The sequence below is a fragment of the Dromaius novaehollandiae genome, chromosome 5 (assembly GCF_036370855.1).
Source record: "Dromaius novaehollandiae isolate bDroNov1 chromosome 5, bDroNov1.hap1, whole genome shotgun sequence".
Lineage (NCBI taxonomy): Eukaryota > Metazoa > Chordata > Aves > Casuariiformes > Dromaiidae > Dromaius > Dromaius novaehollandiae.
In genome coordinates, this window is record NC_088102.1 from 45,912,040 (window position 1) to 45,936,367 (window position 24,328).

General features: G+C 39.9%; 1 protein-coding gene across 19 annotated transcripts in view; it reads right to left on the reverse strand.

Annotated features, from left to right (window-relative positions):
• Positions 1–1,943: 1,943 nt before the first annotated feature.
• The window catches only part of CELF1 (CUGBP Elav-like family member 1), a 64,766-nt gene continuing 42,381 nt past the window's right edge, over positions 1,944–24,328 (reverse strand). For 13 of the 19 annotated variants that reach the window (XM_064512726.1, XM_064512722.1, XM_064512723.1 and 10 more), the window contains 6 exons: positions 22,395–22,523; positions 14,783–14,896; positions 14,423–14,608; positions 13,325–13,468; positions 11,311–11,479; positions 1,944–4,916 (listed from right to left, as the gene is read on the reverse strand). In XM_064512726.1, the coding sequence (XP_064368796.1) occupies positions 11,352–11,479; positions 13,325–13,468; positions 14,423–14,608; positions 14,783–14,896; positions 22,395–22,523 (701 nt within the window). In that variant the 3' untranslated portion in view covers positions 1,944–4,916; positions 11,311–11,351. The remainder of the gene's footprint in view (positions 4,917–11,310; positions 11,480–13,324; positions 13,469–14,422; positions 14,609–14,782; positions 14,897–22,394; positions 22,524–24,328) is intronic. The other 6 variants (XM_064512725.1, XM_064512724.1, XM_064512721.1 and 3 more) reach the window with 1 other exon arrangement.

A 24,328-nucleotide genomic window follows, 5' to 3' on the forward strand; every position in this document is an offset into this window, starting at 1 on the left:
TAGTCCATATGAGATTCAAGGGTGGCTTCTATGTTAGATGACCAAGTTTCTTTTCAGGTGCAGAGAAGAAAATAAATTGGTGCAAGGTGCATGAAACACCAAATCAGGGAACATCAAATGTCATGCAGTGGAGCAATATGCAGTCACACATCCAGTCACTTTCTGGCTGGGACCACCCTGAGCTCCTCTTCCTCCCCTTTGCTCTTCATGATCCAGCTTTTGTGGCTGCTGGCCATGTGAAGACAAGAGTATATGGCTGGTAAAGCCAGGAAGGTTAGAGCCTGGAGTCGAAACGAGTAGTGAGAGGAGGAGGACATAAGAGGAAAAATTTTCTCCTAATACATTTGACATCAGGACTTAATCTACAGGTTTGTGTATTTCCTGTTGATGCTGACAAGTTTGATAACTCATGTGAAATGCTGATGGTTTTCAGAAATTAACAGGCTGGCTGTTGTCGTTTAATAGCCTACTGATTGGTGTTGGCCTTTCAAACAGTAAAATTAAAAAAAAAAATCTCCGTAAAGTAAAAAAAGCCATCTAGCCAGAGGGATCCAGTATCAGCTTCCAAAACATACAACTGACACAGCTGCTGTTTACAGATCGCATGAGATGAGCCTAGCCAGCTTTGTTACACAAGCAGGAATCTTCCATCCCACATAATCCATTTTCTGATTCAATTGTTTCTCTCCATCTTTCATCCCTGACATATATGAACTGAAACCTCTCCAGCCTCCCTTCTCAACAGCTGCAAATTAACTGCAGAGATCCCAGCATGATACGCAACAGGTGGCTCAGTGCCTTGCCTTGCAATTGGTGCACTGCAGAGGAAGGAATGCAGCACTGAATCCTAATGCTTACAAGTGCTCTCAGATTTACAATCATGTAGGAAGTAATGGGATGAAACAGAGTATGCCAGATAACGGGAAAAGGACATGGAGGAGAAACATAGCTGCCCTGAAAACACTTGCAATCTCTGAGATGCAAGTCAGCAGAAAGAAAGTTAGAACATTTTTGAATTTTTGTATCATTCAGAAATGTGGCAAAGTCACAGCCACCATGGTACTTTCCCTCTGAGACAGGCAATATTGATGTCAAACTCATGGCAAATTTCTACATGAATTATACATTGCCTATACCAAATATTAATCTTCACATTCATTTTATTTGAAAAGATTAATGCATCTTAGTTCTGAAAACAAAAGAGATACCTTTTGCTTGTAACAAAACTTTAGCTAATGAGTCCTGAAAGATCCTAATGGGTTTTTGAAAATCCCACTCCATTTTGGGTTTCCCAGTGCAGTATTTCCAGGACCAGGAGCACGAGGGGATGTAGATACCTTCATGCCGCAGACCAGGATAGGTTCAGCAAGACTGGCCTTGGTCCCAGAAGACATGAGGCAGTGGAAGGTATGAGGACTGTAGGAAGGGTATGAGCTGGTATCTCCAAGAGTGCTCATCTAATCCCACACACCACCACCACACTGGCAGCGTTCAAATATAGCTCAAGTCTGGTACTATGCTAATGTTAATTAGTCCTTGAAACACCATGAAGCACAGCGCACCCACAGGCGAGCAGCTTCCCCACACCAGTGCTGTGAGGTTAGATATGTCTATGCTTCACTCCCTAGTGTATCATGTATTTGCATTATCCAAGATCTTCTCCGTATCTTGTCTAATGGACACTTTACTGTAAAATGATACAAAATGGAGGCTAAGAAAAGCAAACAAAAATCTTTTCCACTTCTCCTCAAAGTAATGGATCACGCAGAGGTAAAAATCCAGAGCTATTCTGTGCATCCAGAACAAGTGGCACTGGACCAGGAAAATTTAATAGCTCACAGGTAAGAAACTGGAAGACAGTTCTCCCACCTCTCTCCTCATCTTCCCACACCTGGACCCAAAAAGAGTCTCAAGTTTAAGACACAAAGACAACACACAAGGACTCTTCTCAAACAGTTTAATAGCAAATAAACAAAGGAAGGTACCACACTTGGCATATACAAAATGACTTGTTGTCGGTGTGTCTGTGCAATTAAAACAGCTTTAAGTTGCCCTTTGGGACAAAAAGAAAAAAAAACACACACAAAAGGAAGAAAATTCCTTTAACACATACTCGCTCGTTCCAAACTTGTAACAAATCTTTTCATTTTTAAATCCACTACACAAACTCTGCGATCAGCTCAGAAAAGCAACACGTGCTCCTCTGCTTTTTAAACCATTAAAGTAAAATCCGTAATTCTCTACAGAGTACAACACAATTTCACACAAAAAGACATTTTGTTTTGCAAATCAAAACAAGAAAAAAGGAACAGCTCAAACAAGGTAAAGAAAAGCATTTCTACGACTGAACCACGACTTCGAGTTGATTAAATCCCGTTACTGCAGAACAGACTCTACATTTGGTCATAGTGGCAATTTGTTTTCTCATCACATTGTGAATCACTTTACATTGTTTTCTAGTAGAAAAGGCAAAAAACTGTACAAAACCCCTAGTGTTAAATACAATGTTTGTACCAATAAAAAAGCCCACAGGTTTGTCTCCAAAATGTAAGTTTTCTTTTTAAATTATTCACAAAAAGCAGCCAAAAATCAGAAAGGCAGCTGCTGCTCCACTGTCTCAAATCCATTAAAACCACCACAGAACAATTAAAACAACCAAAGGAAGAAAAGGAAAGAAGAAAGGAAAGAAACATCCAACGTTTGGCATTTTGGTTTTCTTCAGATAGTTTTCCACAGGTTTCCCCGAAGTTCCTTATGGAACCAAATGCGCATGTACAGAAACATATTGGCAGTTACTCAATACACTGCAGGGTATCAGTGCCCCCCACTGACACACAGCCCTGTGCATTCAGACTGTGGGACTAACAGCAGCCAGCCCGCCACCCTACCTCCCAAATAAACAAGTCCCTGTCCTTTTCTCATCCAGCCTCGCACTCCACTCCCAGGTATATGCACCGTATCTAAAAATGTTCTGTCTTTTATATGCAGGTTAAGGACTGTCTACACAAATCTAACCAATGTCTATTGAGAATTATAGTATCCTCAGCCAACTCAGCAGTAGAATAGAGTAAATCCTTTAGCATCTTTATTATCCCGAGCACTGGACAAAGATAAGATTTCTACCCAATCAAAGAGCATTTATTTTCTCAGCAAATCCCCTTCTCCTGGGATTTCACTCTGCACTATTTTCTCCTGTTAAGGCACCTACACTAGCTCACTTCTCCCTGGGACTGAAATTTCACCACAGCAAACACTCTTCCAGGTGCCTTCATCTAGAAGCTACATCCCAGTTGCTACCTGTGCAGATCGTATGTAGGGTAGGGGGAAGTCTGCCACCCAGAAAGCGGTAACCTGTCCTAGTTCATGCTGTGAGGCAGAAAACTGCTTAGCTCATTACCCAATTAAAAACTAAAAAAACCTAAAAAATCTCCGTAGAGATTCCCCAGCTAAGGCCCTTGAGAAGAGAGCTGGGGATGGTACCCTGTTCAGGTAACAGCTTCAGAGGCTGTTGTATTGTGCTTGTCACTTGGGGAAAGAGCTAGCAGTTGTGTGACCAGGTTTACAAACGCTTTCTCTGGGATATTCCAAACATTTTATTTCAAGAGCTAACACAGAGTCTTCACAAATCCTGCCACCTAGGTCTGACTGATGGTATTAAACTGGGGCTGGACTTCACAAAAAATGTGCCCCAACTTTGATAAAATACTAGTAAAGAGTGTTTCGAAGGAGCCCTCATTTCAGAGAATTTTGGAAAGAGAAATACTGTGAAGTTGCCCCACCTTCCTGCTTCCCAGCTATTCCCTTCCACCAAAACTCCTGCTACGGGAGCAGTGCAACCCAGCCCCCAGGCACCTCCTACGGCTCCGGAGATGGAGCAAGGTCCAGGTGCTTTGTCAGGCAGACAGTCTAAGTGCACAGGTAGATGCCCTCAGGTGGCTTCTGATTGGACATTTGTTATACCAAAAACACCAATTTAAAAGGATACCTTTGAAACCCATTAAATTGCTCAGTTTTTGCACAAACTATAGAAAACAGAGGTGAAGGCGATATATACGAGGGTGTGAAGAAAACAGCAGGAAACATGCAAAATATTTCTGGGCACTATCTTAGTTTGAAAGAATAAAACAAAACCATCACATTTTGCTGAGGAGATTGTAGTTACGAAAAAACAAGCATGCTGGGGCTTAACAAAATACAACATCAACTTTGATCAAATTTTCACTGCAGACTGAGAATCACACAGGGAAAGGGGGGGAGGGGGGGGAGGAATCAGTAAGTGCCAGGGCAAAAATGTAGCTACAATCAGAAGAAAGTGTAGTTCAAGTGTTTTCTGCTGATGCCACTCAAGTCACGAGTTTGAACTCAAAAATACATGCTGTCTCCTCAAGCACAGAAACCAGATCAGCAAAATGTGACTAGGAAGCCTCCTGAAAGATTGAGTCACACCATATAATTGACTTTTTCTTCAAAACTGTGTTTTTAAAACTAAGCACACAGAAAAACTAAGCCTAGAAAGTGATTGGCTGTATGTTCACAGAAATACAAATAATCCACAAGGTATGCTAGCAAGGCTGCTCTGAAGACAATTACAAAGAATCAGATTCACAAAATCAAGTGGTTATCTTACGAAGGTCTAGAAAAATAGAAATTTTTTTAATATTCAAATGCAAGTTTAAATATTCCCCTTCAGCAGTCTTTCTAGCAAAACCAATTTGGCAGCACAAAAAAAAACCCAAAAAAACAAAAACAAAGAAAGAAACAAACATAATAAAAATACACATCAGCATCAAAGGTCAACACAAGGTCAAAGGTGAGAGTTCAAGCATCAGAGAAGCTGAAGAGACAAGGATTTGGACGATGTACTTGAACGCCACATCGACATGCTTTAGGCACAACGATGAACAAACGGCAGGAATCTAGAAAAAAAAACAAACCAGAAAGAGGGAGACCCACTGAGTTACACAGAGCAGTACATCCAACACGGAGAGAAAGAACAAGAATGGGCACCGTACAATGAGACCTCCTGGGGAAGGGAGTTGACAGGGAAGGGCAGCACATGCCAACAATGGACAAGTAAAAGTTGAAGTACATGAAGGACACCAAGTAAACATCAAACTGCCAGAAACCAAATGGAAGCACAGGCCTGGATTTCCCTCTCCACACCTGGGCTGTGGGGCACTCCATGGCCTCATAGCACACTGATTAGCATGCATTCACCTTGTCCCATGCCCAGGGTCTCTACTAGCTCTAAGAAAAGAGCAGAGCAAGCACCCTCCCCAGGAGACTGACTCCAAAAAAAAAAAAAAAAAAATGGCTCCAGGGCTAACATTTGCCCACAGAGATTAAGACCATGAGAGACAAGACAGAGGACACAAGGGATTCACAGGTGGTTTGATGGCTGAGACTTTTCTTGCATCCTAACACTGGAAGGTCTTAGGCAGTGGTAGCCCAGGAAATCCACATTCTCTCTTTCAGCTACAGCCCCTTCTCATTCCCTAGGAGCCCAGGAAACTGGGAGTGGGTGGTTTGAAATAGGGGGAAGTGAGAGGGGGGGGAAAAAAAAAAAAGATTATACGAGACAAGTAAGTGGAACCAAAAAACCCCACACAACAGAGAAGAATTCCTTAAGACTTGACTGCAAGTTAAGACTTGTCCTAGCTGAGCCCTTTTCATACCATTAGACCTGCACAGGAATTTTCCTTTCTCAACCTTTTAAATAAACAGCCCCCAGCTCCCTGGCTTTGTGAGGAGGGGATTCTGGGCTCTGAGAAGCTCTACAGTCACTGTTGCCAGTTTCATAAGTAAAAAGATGTGTTTCCTGAAGCCTTCTTGAGCTGAATTTTTAAAAATAATAATTCTTATATTAAGTGATAGAAATACCTCTGCTGCCTCCCCTCAGCCTCTGAACTGCAGAACAGAAGGAACATTTTGGGAAGAATGTGGGAGGTTGGGGAGAACAGAATTATGGGTTTTTTCCTCCTCTTTTCTCTAAGATTTCATCTTAATCTCCTGTTTGGTGCCCTATCCTTCAGCACCTCTCAATGCTGCTGGTTAAAGATTGGAGCAAGATATCAGACTTTCATGTTATCCTATAGCATTTATAGCAAGCTTGAGAACATGAAGCACTACACTAGTTTCAGAAAAAGGAGCACATTGCCCACTAAACCTGCAAACATACTAGTATTGCTGAGATGAATTTGCTCCTCATACTTTCTAATTTAGAAAAAGGACTTAATATGGAGCTTAAACCGACTCCAGCAAACAGAGAACATTGCAGCTCTTACAGTTATTTCTACAGTTCTAAAAATGCTCTAGGTAGTTTGCAGAACTGCGAAGTTTCTGCTGTAAACCAGAGAGGCAAACTCATCACAGGAACTCTGAGGCATGAGAAAGAAAAAAAGTAATGAAATCAAGTGACATCTAGCATGCACCACAGAAATTCCTTATGTGATTTGTTTAGAGGTTTTTGGTATCTTTTCAAACATTTCACTCAGCAATTTTGAGGGAAAGACCAAGTTTCATTAAAGGTCTTCTGGAAGAGCAAAAACAGTCCTTAAACTGGCCTACAAGAGCAGAGCCATGAGAAGCTGGATAAGAACTTAATAGCTTAAGGGAAAGTTATTTCAGTGTGTCCCTGTTTTATTCTCACAACTGTGATAATGTAGTGCAACTTTCTTCATTCTGTATTTTATACTTTGTGGTAAGTCTGATCAGTGATGCAAAACATCTTTACGTTTAAGTGTCTGCATCAGGAGGCTCTCAAAGCATGTTACTTGTGCACAGCTGCACCCTTCATTTGCAATGTGATTTACCCAAGTTGTTTTTAGATGTTTCCAAATGAAATAGTTAAGAACAATTTCACAACTAAATGGATTCCATTTGCCTTTCCTTCCCTAACTCACAACTATTAGCAAGAGAAAATGCTTGAGTTAATTCTGTCATGCAGGCAGGCTTCCAACAGAACTTTTATCATTTAGGTGAAAGTCTCTTTCCTTATATTTTCTTCTAAGAAATATTCTGAAGCACCTATTTTCCAGATAATAGAGCCCACAGCTAATAAATCTACTTCATTGTTAAGATATAAAAAGATCTTCACTGCTATTGTTTCAGATACCTTTGAAAAGTTGCAGTCCTCATTGTGCTTAGGCTTAACTTTAATGACTACCGAAGGCATTGTCTCATAATGCAAGCTTTGCATTGCAGGAAGGAAAACTAAGCTACAAGGAGACATCTAATTTTAGACTGCTGGTTATCTGCAGGGCTGAAGAATCTATGAGTCAGTTTGCTACAGTACTACATACTAAGCAGCATCAGTCTAAGACTTTGATTGTTCATAATGCTTCCATCTTATTATGGTATGTCAAGTAGAATCAAATGTCTTCTGAGAAAAATCTACTAAGTAGACAAATATATCCATTTTGCCTCTAGAAATATACAAGTATTTCCTGATGTACCTATGGAATTCTTTTTCAATAGAAATCCTACTAGCTTTTGTTGTAGAAAATTCTGATTCTTTGGTTTTTGAGCATACAGAATACTTTGCCCATATGGCTACTTACGCAAATCTTTCTGCAGTTTATTTGAATTCACCCACCTCTTATCCTACTATCCATGAAATAAAGCATTTGACACAAGAACAGATCATAACCAAGACACACATCTGATGACAGCTTCCAACATTAAAATACTGCAGGGAGAATCAAGTTTGCCCGAAACGTTTTGCTACTTTAATTTCCTACATCTTCTATCATTCCTTCCAATCTCTTTCTTACTAGCATATTCTACAATCTCTCTCTCTTTTTTTTTTTTCTTCAAACTGCTGTTCTGCAGATGACTTTCTCCTCAGGGTATTTCTAAGCATTACTCAAAGTATTTTAGTAGATTCTTTCACATCAGCAGCTAATTCAGAATCTGCTTCTACGTTTTGGGCAGTTTACCCCATCAGGCCCCAAAACAGCTGACTGATTTGATTTGCACTTGAATGAGAACATGACAGGAATCTAAAAATGAAAGAAAATCCCCAGGCCCCCAACCTTTCCTGCCAATGAGTGAGGAGAAAAACTGGCTTAAAACTGGAAGGCAAGAAAAGCAGAAACCAGAGTCAGCCACCAAGCAGACACGGAAATGTTGATTTTATCTGATCAGCTGCATTATCAGAAAAAAATCTGCCCCAGTCACAGACTTGATACATTTATTAACTTTGGTAACATATACATTGATACACCAAAAAAAAAAAAATCTGAAACAAATACACAAAAAGGGCAAAATCTTCAGCTGGTGAAAATTGATGCAGCTCTACTGAAGAGAGCAGAACAGCATTGATTCAAGCCATCTGAGGATCACACCTTTCAGAATTTAACCTGCATAGATTTTTTTTTCTTCTTTTTGGCAATACTTATAATGTAGTTATGCCAGTAAGGCACAAGAACTAGCCCAAGTCAGACGTCTATGGTGACCTATGTTTGGGAAGAATCACTGACCAAACTGAGCATCAGTGTAAACTGGTGAATTTCCTACCGTCAATAGGAGTTGCACCTATTTGCAACAATGCCAAGCTTGATCCAAAAATTACAGTACTGAGGACACGCTATAGGATGCAAAAGCTAAAACGGCTAGTTTAGGGCAACTGAAATGACTACTGAAGAGGCCAGAGCACCAGGTTAAAAGAAAAACAGGGCAAAGGTCTCAGATAGTACAGCGGGTAGGGTGCAAAGAAGGTAAGAGTGACTGTAGAGACCCCAGAGCACAGCGCTCTCCTCCACTGGTTCACAGCGTTAATCTTCCCCATTTAGCAGTTGTTGGGCTGCAAACAGGCCACTGAAAATCAGTAGTTTCAATCATGCACATCATTATGTGTGTAAAACAATCACAATCAGGATTCTACAAAACCCTGGCCTTTTTTTCCAGTGAAATAATTTAGGTAATAAATATTCTCCATCCTGGAGCTGTATAAAACTTCTATAAAAATAGAAACAACATTCTTGGTTACAGCAGGTTGCACTTGGAGCAGCTGCTCCCAACCATGTTTTTTTTTTTCTTTTTTTTTCTTGAAAAGTATATTATTTATAAAAAAATCCCATTATCACCCTGGAGGCCTTCACACTCCAACACTCTCTTCTCAGAAAACCAGGACACATCTCTCCCATCGTGCAGAATTCAAGTGTACATGGTTCACTTAAGTGTATGCTTACGCTTCTAGAGAGATCCAAATAATTAACATGGAAGGGTACCACATGCCAGCATAAATGGGAAATTTGGCAGTCTGGCCTTTCAACCTTTTCCACCAAAAAATGATCTGAATACTGATAGATTTATTTTACCTTTCTGCCATAAAAATAGACAGATTGGTATCAACTGTTTGATTTTCAATTAAACAATGGAAAGGACTCTTCTCAGATGCTATGGTCAGGCCCTGTACTTCTGAGGTTTGAGATCCCAGGGGACCCAGTCCGTGCGAATGCCTGACATTCCCAATGGACCACAGCAGAACACCTTGCACATGGGTGCAAGTATTCTGACCATGATTGCAGGTTTGATGAGTTTAGTGCTCCTCCTGCTGGAGCAGAACAGAAAGTCCAAACCCTATATACAACCCCACACTCATTATTTAGCAGCTGGCTCCCAGGCTGCAGTGTTATCTGGTGCCCTGGGAAACAGCATCACCAACTGGGAATATAAAGGAAACAAGGAAATGGAAAAAATATGAGGTAAAGAGAACTTCTGTTAAAGACGTACATAAATTGTAAACTTCCTCTTGAGACAGAGGTGGATTTTGGTGGTTATGACATAGGACTCTACTCTTCTTCAAATGACTCAGGCCAGAGTGTCAAAAATCCTTTGAGCCCCCCTAAAACCAGTGTATAACAAGGCCCTTAGCAACACATTAGCAATTTCATAAGTGTGCAAAAAAAGCATGTGTTCACTGGAGGGTTGTGTTTAATTTTCCTTCAGTATAGAAGATAACAGCTGATGCCAAAAGGCAGTATAAGACTGGATGGCTCAGTGCTCTGCTCTGGTTCAACAGCTCCTGTGTTATTCCTGTTTTGCACTGGCACACACCACCTTAAAGGAAAACTGCAGTTTAAAAAAACCCCTAAATACTAAACTAAACCACTGCACAAATTTTTTTAAATAGAGAATTATCTTTGCAACAGAGTAAGACTGAGAAAGCAACTGTCATGTGAACACGTATGAAGCAGGAGCCTCAAGAGCTGTTTTAGGGTAAACTCTTGACTTTGTATCTCAATTTAACAGTCATTTCAATAAAGAGACAAACAGTCTTATATTATGTTTATCAAAATGAATTCAAAGCAATGCTCTGTAGAAGGACATTACTCCACAGACGTGGGGAATTTGAGAAAATAGTAGGGAAAAGATTTGGCAAAAAAAAAAATCTCCAGATTGTCAGGGATCTGAAGTTTCTTGTTTCCAGCTCTATTTGTTTCCCTCCAGGCTAAGCTGTCTCTCTCTAAACCTTTCTACAACACCTAGTTGAATTATACAGGGATCATTTTTCCTAAGCACGGAGAAATTCACTGCATCTCATTAACATTAAACTGTAAACAGCCAGTGAAATTTTCTGGGCTGAGACATTACTTAGTTTTATAGAGTGCTGCATACGTTCACAGTGCTATATAAACATCACTTTATACACAGCAAAAAACAAACAACAACAAAAAAAACACTGCAGTTTTCCTTTAACTCATAAGTGTGTTCGCCCTTCTAGCCTGTCTCCTGCTTCGAGATGAATTATTAAATCCCCACAAAGGCATACAGTTAAGGAAGCTTCAAAGAGTGGGGCATGACAAAGGCTATGTGGAGTCTGTTCCTTGCTCAGCCAAACTTGGATGGACTCAGTTCTCCTTTCACAGCTTTATTTTCATCAGCTGTTCAGCGTTATTTCTGCTTCCCTTTCTCCTCTCCCCCATGGCGGTGTGGTGTCAGTTCTGCTTCCCCTTCTCCTCTCCACCCCAAGGCAGTGTGGTGTCAGTTTCTGCTGCTCCTTTGTATCTTCCCTCCCCACCCCCAAGGAGCTGGCATTGGTCCTTCTCAACACACACTGGTTACAAACACAGCAAACTTTAAATAAGGGGAAAAAAACCTCAGCGATATGGCACCTAAACTCCAAAGTAAAACACTGGAAACAAAAGCACAAACTTGTCCTCCATCCGAAGCGGGATTCCCAGCGGAGGCTGCAGCTGAGTCTTCAGGGGAAGATGTGCCAGATAGAACGGCATGGATCAGCTTCCAGGACTGCAAAAACACAGCCTTAGGGCTTCGAATCACTAAGCGCGCTCCTCCCCAACTTACCAGAAGATCCTTCTCACTCCAGTCCCGGAGGGGAGGGGCGCTCAGTATGGCTTGCTGTCATTCTTAGAGCGCTTGAGTTGTACTTTCAGACGCTTCATGCCAATCTGAAAGCCGTTCATTGACTGAATGGCAGCCTGTGCAGAGACAGGATTGTCGTAACTCACAAAACCTAAGGAAAGGAAAATACATAATTACAGCACGCCGCAGTTCTCCATAACAGTTACTCATGACTGGAAATGCAGGCCCTCACATGTAAGAGAGGCTTGAATGAAATGCCATTTTCAAAAGCTCACAACTCTGTTATATCATTCATAAACATTTATTACTGAGGGCTTTCAAAGTGTTACTTTCTAACATGTGGACCTTTGGCCAAAAGATATACAAGGCTCGAGAATTTAAAATAATATTTTCCAGTCTTTACACTCAAACAGCAGTACTCTCTTGTTCAAATTTTACAAGAACTCATACCTGTAAGAAAACCAGATCTGGAAAACGTTAATCTATATATGAAAGCTCACTAAAGACTGAAATCATCATCCTGGCGCTATGGGAGTAAGTTTGTTTGGAGTGAAACAGCTGTCACAGCAGTGTGACACTGCTACCACTATCATGTTTACATTTCTGTCTGTTGAAGAAAAAAAGTTCCATTTCATTCCATGGCTGGTATCACTGCCCAGGGAGATCATTCCGTACACAGACGTTGAAGCCTCAGCATTTTCTTTGTCTTTCAAAAATCATTAACTTGCTAGCATGCTTTGATTATCCAATACTAGAAGATACAAGACATTAAGTAGGCACAAGGCTACCAAAACCACGGAAAAAGGTTGACCTCTCCTATTCTATCCCAGAAAACCTCCACCTAGCAAAACAGTCATGAGACCTTACCACACTACAAAAATGCCACATCTGCTCTCACTGGGGTTTCAAAGAGGGGAAAACAAAATCACAAATCTTCCACTTCACATGCACAGCCTTCTACTATTCAAGCTAATGGAGAAAATCTACTTTGCTCTTATGGCAACACAAACTTAAGAAGTTAACTGAAAATAATCTAAATGGATAACAACAGTAGAATGACAGGTTGATTTGCAGTTTTAGGATGTATTTCCTGCCCTGATATGCTTCCAATCCAATACATGCTAAGCAGAGCAAAATTAGGATGAGAAATGCAACAAAAGATAGGTAGCAAGTAATAGCTGAAATGATTTCCTTTTAATTACAAAGGCTTTAAGCATTAGGAGGAAACTTTAAAAGTTGCCTTCTGAGCATTGACAAAACATCAGAGGTAAGTGCTCCCTACTGTATTGTAGGCATAATAAAAGTATAAATAGAAATAATTCACAATGACAATAAATGCAAGTAGTATACACATCAATGTAAATAATTATTGAACAGAGAGAAAGGGGGGAGAGGAGGAACTGTATCATGACTACAGTCTGCAAACACCAATCACAGTGAATTACCTAGGGCCATAATGGTATAGTGAAGCGTAATAATATGAAATTAAGAAAAGGGAAAAGTCACAATGAGCATAAGGAAAATACACTTCATTACTGGAAGAGTTCAGATTTGATTTTTTTTTCTTTTATAGGCATATGAAGAAAGATTTACCACTTAAAAGCTAGACTGGACAAAAAACTGGAAGAGAGATTACTAGGAACAACAAGTGACAGATTCAAAAGGCACATACTACAGTGAAGCCCAATTTGCAAACAAAGCACAGGAGGTAACAGGATGGGAAAACTCTGAGTCACACATACCAGCGTAGATGACATCACTTAATGTTGTGGTCTTAAAACACAGAACTTTCTTAAATTAAGCAAATAAAATAGTTAAAGTAGTTCAGAAAAGTAAACACGTAGTTGTCATTACTGTTCCTTGTCCCTCACTATGAGCTTCAAACATCCTGCCCCCCCTCCCCAAAGAGCAACTTCAAGGTATCTTCTCATTTTCTACTAACTTGGTATTTCTACTGTGCATGCCCTTCTACAGGTAATGATTAGCCCCAACATACCAAAACACTTGCTCAGATTGGTCTGCTTGTCAATGAAAACCTTGGCAGAGACGACATTTCCAAATGGCATGAACATCTGCAGCAGATCCTGGTCCCCAAACTCCTGGGGGAGATGGTAGATGAACAGATTGGCTCCCTCTGGACCTTCAAACAGCAAGTAGAAACAGAAGTTCAGAAGAAAGCATGGGTAACATAGGCCTACTTCACAAAAAAGGTGACAGAGCCATTCAAGCCAACTAAATCTTCTAGAGGAAACAATGAACTTGCTGTAACGATCAACTTGCTGTGGGCATTTCTGCAGAATACTTGATTCCAGAATAAGTCAGTATGATCTGTTGCTGGGATTGACCATTCAAATAATTCTAGCTCTTTCTCCAGCATTTTTGCCTGTAATTTCCATACTGTACCAAAACAGGCTTACAGATCTTTGCTGTAACAAAGGCAAAATAGTAAGCCTGAGGCCCAGAGGCTGACTGAAATAAAAAACGGCTATACCAAGCTTGTTGCAAAAAGAAATTATATAAATCTCAATATAAATTACAAGTAGCTATATTACCTGTATTATCCCAAATTCTTAGTTCTAATCCCTTGCTCCATAATTTTTTTTAATCATTCTACATTCTGTTTAAAATCTATCCCCACGTTCTTCATTATTTTACACTACATGCTAAATTAAACTCTGAATCTAAAGAGCAAGAAGATCAGCATTAAGGACCTGGGGAAAGAAGAGAAGGACAAAGACACAGGGGTCCAAATTTAGAAATACCAGGAAAACAGAATTAGGAAAAATGCAACTAATTCCCTGAAAATGGGATGTATCAGCCTGCAGACCCACACTCTCCTCTCCTCTGAGAAAGTGAAGGGATACTATTATTAAGTGTTTAAGGCAAGATGATCCAAGGACAAATCTCCTATATAGAAGCTACTTTGGACAGCGCTTAGCAGAGGGACCTTAAAGATTTTCCTTCCTTATCTTCCGAGACTCTAGAATTTTAAACAATGCTGTCGAATAAAAGCTCTGCAGATAAGGTAGCTACAAGGGTTGGGCTTACCCTTTTGAAAACCTTTCTGCAGTAGTTTGCACAACTTTCTGCCTACCTTCTTTTTGACTTCCTGCTGCACCAATACTCTGCTGTGTTAAGAGACTCTGATTATAGAGTGTGGGCAATGCAGCGGCAGCATATTGCTGGATTCCAGAATAGGCCTGGGTGAGGGCTTCCATTGTGCTACCTGTCCCGTTGGAGAGACCACTACTGCCAAGTCCTCCATTTAAGGCTGCCATTCCTGTATGGGAAAGAGGAAATAAAGATGACCGAGTACTGCCACTGAGCCAAAAAAATTAACTTTTAATATTCTGCATTATTATAAAGAGGCAGGGAGCAGGAAAAAAACAGCATTAGTACAGCTTCAGGAATGATAATCAGCTATTTCCCCAACTCACCGCAACACATAGCTTACCTGCTAGAGAGTTAACATTGAGGCCTGCAGTAGCCCCTGCCAGCGTTTGCAATGCTCCAAGAGAAGCCATTGGGTTAACAGAGGAGCTGCTACTGGAGCTAGGTGAGGAACCTGCTATTAAAATAAGATAATTAAACTTCAAGCAATGTTTTTTGGTCTTGGTAATTAAACTCCCTCATAAAATAATTTCTGTAGAAAAAGCTAGCACTGATCAGACCAAGGCAACAGAGTACACCTTATGTCTAAAAATCTCAAACCCACAACCTGATTGATCATACCACTTGTATCATCTAACCCTTTCCTGTGTTTCTGAAAAAATTCCTCTTCATTGTAACATCTACTCTGGTAGCAATAATTCAATGAAGAGTAAGACACCTAACATTCAGTCAGTATATGCTAAACTTTGTTCCTCAGCATATAAAGTGATCAGCAGCAATGCCTGTTTCCTGCTGACTGAAGTGAGATAAGAATTGCTACATATTAACATCTCTCCTTGAAACACCACACAAGGTGAAAAAACCTGAAACAGATACTGAGGACATTAAACAAAGCTGCAGTCAAACTGAGCATATGGTTTTTCCATACTGACAGAGCAGGAACAGCAGATGCCTAGGTTATTCTGACACATGAAATAATTTTTCACTATAAAAATCCTGCTGCAGCAGCTGGGGCTAGGGCCAAAGAAAGATTTGGAACACGCATCCAAAATGCAAAGTCTATTCTCTATTGACTGTGACACTAACATCCCTCAGCCATGTTATTCACTAAGCAGAGTCTTAAAAATATGGTTCCTAGCAGGCTAACAGCTTATATGGCTTGCCAAATTTTACAAGAGGTAGAGTTAGTTCTAGAAGAACAGACACCAAAACCAAGAGACTAAAGCTTCCCAAGCTGGTATATCAAAAGAAACAGAGGTTCACATTTAGGTCATCACAAAGATTACTGACAGGATAAAAATGATTATATAGCTGTGGTTTTCCTACAGGTTTGTGGACTACTGCTTAAAAGTCTGAAGAAGGTAGTAAATAAGAAAAGCTATACCTATTACTACAAGGTTTACATTTGCTGTATAAGATCCATGGAAAAATATTTAGAGATTCTACAAATTAAAAGATATTGAAAACTGCTGCTATAGAGGCATCTTATAGTCAACTTTCCAGAGGAGTTCATCTGTCCGATCTGTGGTAACAGAAGAATTTAAATTCAGGCACTTTCAGTTTCCTTTTCATTTTTGTAACTTTCAATATGCTTTGCAAACCCATTAAAACCTTGAAAAGAATTTTCAGCATTTTTCAACTGGATTTACACACACTACACACTCATCACTTCACAGATGTTATACAAAGTCTTTGCTGGAGTGGAATACAGTAACTATTTAAGTGGAATAATGCAAACTTGCCTAACAAGTGAGGGCAAAGTAGACTCTTGTACCCAACAAAAGCTGCGTGAGAACTCTGGGAGCTACACTCAAACAATGGTTTAGCTTTTGTGCTGACAGAGGAAGTGACAAACCTCCTCTGGGAAAAGTTTTAGACAACCTTCTTAACAAGTCAGAAATTGAAAGACAGTGTCCCAACATATATTTCAAGATGCTGACTGAGGAAAAAGGAAATACTTCCTGTCTTACTACGAGTAGCATACTAAATGTAAAACGCAGAGAACTAATTACGGTCTATTCTAAAAGTTGTTAGAAAAACAGCACAGCTGGCTGAATAAAATCCAACATTCAGAAATGATACAGCTGCCTCAATGTTAGAATATGATTTGTTTCTGCAACAGTTCATTGCTAAGCTGTGTAATTCAAACCAACACTTCATTTGAGACAAACAAAAACACCATTTCAAAAAGGTAGTGGTAAGGAAAATAAGAATGAAGGCTAGAGAGCAAAGTAAGAGAGAGAGAATGGATGCCCTGCCTACTTTAAAAGGATCATAATTTTTTATCAGTTCATTTACACCACTGCAAAAAGCTGAACATACAATTAGTTTAGCTGACTTTATTAGAAATGTGTTTAAGCAAAACAAGTAACATCTTAAAAAGAGGTATATATGGTCTGAAAATACAAAGAAAATTTAACGTTACATGATTTATTGTCTTTATTATATGTACATATGAACAGCTGTACTGAGTCAGACAAAAGCTCACTTAACTCAATATCCTATTTCTGATGATGACTAAAGGTAGATGAATAATGGGAGAGCATAAATAGAGGGCAATTGCAAAGCAATACTTCCTAGACAAACTTTCACAGCTTCCAGCAATTTGTGGCTCAAGGACTTTTTCAGCTGAGGGCAACAATTTTGTATTTAAGTCCTTGTTTGTAATCTTCATTCATGAACTTCAGGACATTTTGAATCCCCAAACTTTTGGCTCTACTATGTTCTGTGGCACTGAGTTCTACAATTTAAGTATGCACTATGTGAAGAAATACCTCTTTTCATTTATTCTTTCAACTGTCAGCTGAAAACTTAATCTGATACCCTGTAATTCTTGTCTTGGAAGATCCAGTGACCAGTCTTTCCCTATTCATCCTCATCACACCACTAATATATTTATAGACTTCTATTATATCCTCCTCCTCTGTGTCATTGTTCTGTTTTCCAGGCTCTTTAGTTGCTCCTAATAGGGAAGGAATTCCGCAGTTCTGATCATCTTTTCTGTTCTTTTAGTTCTAGTATATTCTTTTAGATCAAAAAACAGCACACATTAACAAGAATGGAAAAACACTCAGTTTCTACATGTTTTCCTCTTGCCTCCTAATTCTTAGCATCATTTCAGGGTTTTTTGCTTGCTATTAAGCTTACATTTTCTTAGAACTGTCTGTTGATTTTTATCTAGTGATTTATCTTGTAATGATACTTCCGCAAGATGTAGAATCTTATGTGTACGTTCCTTACAGGGGTACGTTGCCAAAAACCAAAAAACAAAGAAAATACCCAAACCTAACACTGATTATGTTTAATTGAAGCAGTATCTGTAAAATCATGCTCCAAGGCCCCATCCCCTCACATGTAATAATAAAAAGGGCAGAGCATGCTCTTCCCTCTCAGTTTCTCTCAGCCAAGAAAAACTCAAAGATTAAATAGGATTCTAAAGTAGAAAGGCAGGAGGGAGCAAACACATGAATGGACCCAGATGGCCAGCCTACAGATGTCTGCTATTGGAATGATACATTAAGAAATCACTGTCAGTTGGAACTACAGCTGAACAGACCCTTAGGAAGCAAAGGATCACTATTAACATTGACAACATTCCTCTGCATAGACTACAACCCACTGTGAAATTATCTGCAAGATGACCAAAAACTTTTTTACCCTTTCTACTGTGAACACAAAAATAGGGAATCCTTGTAAAGAATTTTGCACTGATGATATAAGAAGACAGTTTAAGATTCAAGGAACACATTATTACTTCTACAGAGGAAGCATGACACTTGCGGGGGGGGGGGGGAAGCTAAACTGATTTATTTCCTAGGATAAACAGCAATCAGAAATCACAGTTTCACTGTGTTGAATCACTTTATCTTTAGGAAAACAGTATAAGCAGATTTGACCAGTGAAGCATGCTTCTTCCCTACCTTTTTGGCCAAAGTGCTAGCTACCAGGAATACTGTCATCATGACCAAGTAGATCAAAAGGCATGCAGTCATCGGTTCAAAGGGCTTTCCTATCAGAAGGGAAAGGGCTAAGATTAAGTTCCCACTGAGAGAGAGAGTCTGTAGCAGGAGTTATCTTAATGATCAACAACAGGATGAAAAGAACCAAAATAATCCTCATTTTGAGGATATATGGCCAAAACGGCTGCTGAATGAACTCCAATAGAACTTACTGAAAGGACAGAGAGCTTTCAAAAAATTTTAATGAATTGTAAAGAATAGCCAGCAAAGATGATGAAACTAGGACAGGGATATTAACTATGAACTTGTTGAGGCAGGCAGATTAAGGCATTTTCCTAATGCTTGCCTGGGAAGAATAAGTCTGTTTAACTCAGTCATCCGGCATCCAAGCAATGAGGTAAAGAGCACTAAAATTCAGGCAATGAATCTGACTGAACTGTACCAGAAGTAGTTCCAGTAAGAGCAGAAAGACTCCAACATCCCTGAAAACAGTATTGCTGTGGACATGCTAAAGCCAGCAAAATCATCTAGCCTTTGCTGGACCTTGCTTTGACGGTTGCCTCTGAAAGGAGAAGAAAGAAAAATGTATCAGCACTTCCAAACATGTGATCTTGCTCTGGAGCAGACAATTCTTGTTGATGTCCAAGTCAAAAGGATGGCTTCCAAGATGCTCCAGTCCTGAAATACTTCCATATCATCATCTTTTTGAATGTCCCACTCACAAATCAGCAGTTTAAACGAGAAATTATCTGCTAAGGTCATAGTCCCTGTAATATGGATTATCTACAGATGAACGCAGAAGCAGACTTAATTTCCAAAGGGTAGATTTGGCAGTTGAAGGAATTTTGCTTTGTCCTGTTCTACATTAAAAAAAAAAAAAGAAACAAAAGAAGAAAAAACCCCACCTGCCTGTGAAAATCTAAAAAGAATCACCTGACACCTCTGAGTTCAACCATACTGATGTGTAACCTAGGCCCAGTCCACAGACTCTGCACTGTGTTGCCCTCCAAGCAAGTTCCCCAACACGCAAAAGATTATCAGTGCAGGTGAAAGAAAATTGAAGTGGTGACAGCTCCTAACGATTGCCTGGATTTTTCCACCAATTATGTAATTTGAGGACAGTCTGGGATAGATGTCAAAATAAGCATCAGGTGAACATTTGGATGACAGATGGATAGAAGTCAAGCCAGTAGTCATCTCATCTGCAGTTAGGTTTAAGAGGTTATCACAGTGGATGTTGCCATATGTCCCACTTAGACAAGGAAGGCATTTACATGGCACTGAACGGCTATATACTGAGTTTTTTTCAAGGTCTAAATACAGTTCAGGAGGGATACTCTGGCTAGTGTGAAGTCTAACAGCATTCTATGTGAACACATGCAGTGTGAATGCACATGTAAACAACTAATCAAAAGAGAACTTCAAGTTTGCTTTCGTAACAGATAATAGCTTGTGCAGAGTGAAGAGCTACAAAGATTTATAATGAATTATGAGAAGAAATAACATGAGACCAAATGTCGCCTATAAGCATTGAGGCTTTTTTCAATTTAAATACAGTTTTAAAAGGTGAAGCATATTCATATCTCTAATGAAAAGCCCTAAAACTTTCAGATTTTGACAGATCAGTGACTGCATACAGACCATATATCCTCCAGAATTTCATTTTTTTCTTTTATTTCTCTTGAACAAAGGCAATCTCTACTCTTTGAAGTTATGCTAGAAAATGTGCGCTAAGAGCAATACAATAGTGACTGCTTCAGGTTAAATAAGGCCTGTGAAGGGTAAACTAACTGATACAACTCTCTAGGATATTCATGCAAATGACCCATCATGATTATTTGATCACTGACATGTAATCATTTACTGACAGGACAGGCCATCATAAATTTGTTTAGATTCAGAACACATGGTGCTTGAAAATGGACCACTGTTCCCCACCATCTAGTCCCCTGCTGGCCAATGTGATCAAAAGGGTAATAGAGTCCTGAGACGAGTCTGGAAAGAAAACCTGCAAGCTGCTGTGGGACATTCACAGAGGGAAAAATTCACAGAGGCCAACGAATCCCAAAGAATCATAAAATCATAGCATAATTTCTGAGGATCATCTAGTCCAACTGTCTGCTCAAAGCAGGGCTAACTTCAAAGTTACATGTGGCTGTTCAGGGCCTTGTCCAGCTGAATCTCCATCTGTCTACAAGGAGGCAGATTCCACAGCCTCTCTGGGCACCCGGTTCCTGTGTTCACGACTCATCATTAATTTTTTTCCTTTATACCCAGTCAGAATTTTCACTGTTGCAACTCATGTCTGTTGCCTCTTGTCCTTTGCTGTGCACTTCTGAGGAGTCTGGCTCTGCCTTCTACAGCACGTGTGGGGCATCTGAACTCCACAACCTGCCAGTCCCTTTCTCCACCTCAACAGACAGGAAACTAAACTTGCTCCAGACGGTAGATGATGGACCCAACAAGGAAGTCTTGGTTCCAAACGCCAGTCATAGCAAAAGTAACCTGACCATTCCAGCTCTGCTACTACTTGAGGAAATACGGGGGGAATTCTCAATTATATTCACTTTCATGCTTTCTCTAAGAGAAAGCAGCAGCAGGTTGTAAATATAACTCTCATATAGCCTCAACCCTTTAGAATTTTTAATTATATGATAGGCTACCGTAGCTGACAGTCAAGACAAATTTTGAGATTTTTATCTTTAAGGATCACAGACCATAAAGTTTTTTTTTATGGAGAAAACCCCATCTAACAACAGAAGACTCATTGAGCTCAAGTCTCTCTCAGGGATTTCTCCAGTAGAAAGCTGGGCAAAACACTCATGGCTTAATTCCTGATCTTGTGACATAAGGGTTTCTAAACAGCTTTTCTTTATAATCTCTCTCTCTTATCCTGGTTCTGTGGTCCTCTGACACAATGCAGAAAGCTACCCGTGGCAGTTCAAAACACGTTTTTTCCCCCCTTCCTTTTTGGTCTCTCATAACCACAGGTAAGGATGTCAACTCTGTAGGCTGTATTTCAAAACTCAACAAGCAATTTGGCTTTTTATGAAAAACAAACACATGCCACTCTTCAGTGGCCTAGAAATTTGCACCTTGAAGATACAGGGCCTCCCTTCTCATGCCAAAATTTAGAAATAACTCAAAAGAAGAGATGCGAGTAGGATACTGACTCATGTTTGTGACAAAAGTTGAGCAGGACCGATATAAGCACAGTTTAATTTTTTTTCCCTATTTGTTGCATTTAATGATTGTGTTTAACAATAAGTTATCAAGTGGACCTTGTTCATAAATCCTAGTCTCTCTGAATAACCATGGCCTGAGGAAGGACAGAGAAATCTCCCCAAACTAAACCCTCCCACTCCATCCAAACGAACAAACCAAAAAAGAAACAGGAAGAGCAAGATACTGATTTTTGATGTGCACGAGATACAAGCAGTTCCAAACAACCTCTTCCCAGTCAAATGCGGTAGAGGTCTGCGTACTCTGCTTCTGTGAGGTAGTTGTAATAGCCTTCTCTCCACTAATGTCAAAGGAATATGAAGTAGACTTTTCCAGGGCACAGAATGTATTCCTTCATGCTTAAGGCATCTTCTACCTCCACACCTAGAGGGACAGACTACATATGCCACAGTATATGCCTAAAATTACAGATAAACTGAATATGTAATGAGATTGTGATAGCATGACTGGAAAGAGGCCACCTATCTTTCTGTTTCATGACAGCCTCAAAACCTGTTTTTACTCAAAATTAACCTGACCATTTGGAGAGAGGAACACAACAGGTAAAAAAAAAAAAAGAAAAAAAAAAAAGGAAAAAAATTGATGGTACAAAGACACCTACCCTAAACAAATACCAGTGAACCTACTAGTCATCCATTAAAGAACCAATACAGATGTGACAACAGAAGATAGAAAAAACAGGTCACATCTATCCTGGAATGACTCCCAAGGCAACGAAAGCCATAACACGCTACGGCACAGGCAGTCTCTTACCTGAGCTGGTGAGCACACTCAGGGGACTGCTGGAGGAAGTGAGTGCAGCGGTGCCACTCGGCGTATTCTGAGCTGCGCTGGCTGCAGCTGCTAACGCAGCCAGGTTCTGTAACTGCATCGCATTCAGTCCTGCAACACATCGAAGAATGCACAGTTTCTGCTGTAATAGTAAGAACGCTTATCAGATCCAGCAGCCTCAGCACATCATGAGATCAGCAGCCATGACAGAGACAAACTTAAAAACAGACTTCAATGCTAGCTCCTGACCTTTTCCACATTGTAATCCCTTCATACAACTAAAAGAGCAGTGTCTCTTTGCCCAGATGGGTGAATTTCCCCAAAAGGCCAAACGGTCATGATCCCAGATGTAGACTCCAGAGAAAAGAAATTCCCAAGCAGTATTCTTCCCTCTCAAGAGAGCATAGCACTTGTAACTAAGAGTTAAGTCAGGGTTTGATAGCTCACCTGCACATCAGAGCACTTGTCTAGACACCAGGCCAATGACCTCCCCCCTTGGCTCACATCCCTCTATTCTCTTTGTATGGGAACAGCAACAACTGCAGAATTCTTTGGAAAAGGCCTACGGAACACGCTGGCCACAAAGTCACACCTTTACGCTGCCAGCACCTGAATATCAGCACACTTTTTGGTCTCCTTGGCAGCGAAGAAGCAGCAGCAGTCAATTGTGGGAGAATTTTAAGTTGCAATTCCTGGCCACAAGATCAATGAACGCATGCATAGGACAGTCAGCTGGCCAAACATAAGTTGTAAGCAAACTGGGAAACATCAGGCATATTGTGGGTAAGTAGCCAGGAATACCGCAGGGGGAAGATGTCCCAGTGTTGATGAACTTTTAGAGGACAATTTACTCTTCTGTCTCACCTTCATTTTGAGTCACAATTTTCAAATAAACCATTCAGTCGGTACTGACAAAGTAGTTCGCCCTCTTCCCCGGCTACTGGATTGTCACTGATACTGATCTCCTTCTCAAGACTCTTGTATTTTATCCATCCTTCAGTAGGCTAACTCCATTCTTCCTATTCTGCCTCTCTTCCCTTTTCCTTACTTCCATCTTGTGTCTCTAACTTTATTTATTCTAACAGTTCCTCCTCTTCCCATCTAACTTCAGTCAATCCCTAGTATTTTTTTCCTATAAAATTAAATCCAAAATTAAGTTTATCGCCATTAAAGTAACAACAACCAAATGTCCTAGGTAGATGTGGCACCTCATCTTTCGGATGCTCAGTAAGTACTTGGTAACAAAGCATACATCTCAAGTCATGCAAATCTCAGTTTGTAATTTAAGTAGGTAAACAGACAACAGGAAAACGTAAATGGACAACAATCCAATGCAATATAAACTATCTATTTTCTTAATAACTTCTACTACCTTTAGCATACTTCATTCATTATCTTTTAAAATTATTTTCTTGTTGTGGCAGGATCTATTTCTTTATCCACACTTAGTGCCTGAAACAAGAGTCTCACAGCTATTTAGATTCTCAAGGTGCTATTGTAACACAAAGAACAGCATGAAGTTAAAACCAAAAAGGTTTGTTGTTTTTATTGTGCTATAGAGGGTTAGAAGTCTTCAAGTATTAGAGCTAATGAAGGATAGAGCAGCTTGTTTCCTTTCTGATGCAGTTTGGCATGTGTACACTGCACCTGTCCTCTTTTCATCACATTGTTTTCCCATCTGCTTTCAAACAGGGTCAAGATTAAATTTTGTCTGTTAAGTCTGATACAGAGTGGGCTCTAATTTCCTACTTATTTTTCTTTCTATGAATTTCAAAAGAAAGGAGATCAGCTGAGATACTAATGGGACTTTGAAGCTATAACTTTTCTGTGAATAATTAGACTTTGAATAATTATTTCAAAGCACCATGAAAGACTACCATTTCAATTTGCTATATAAACACATCAGGGTTCTCAAT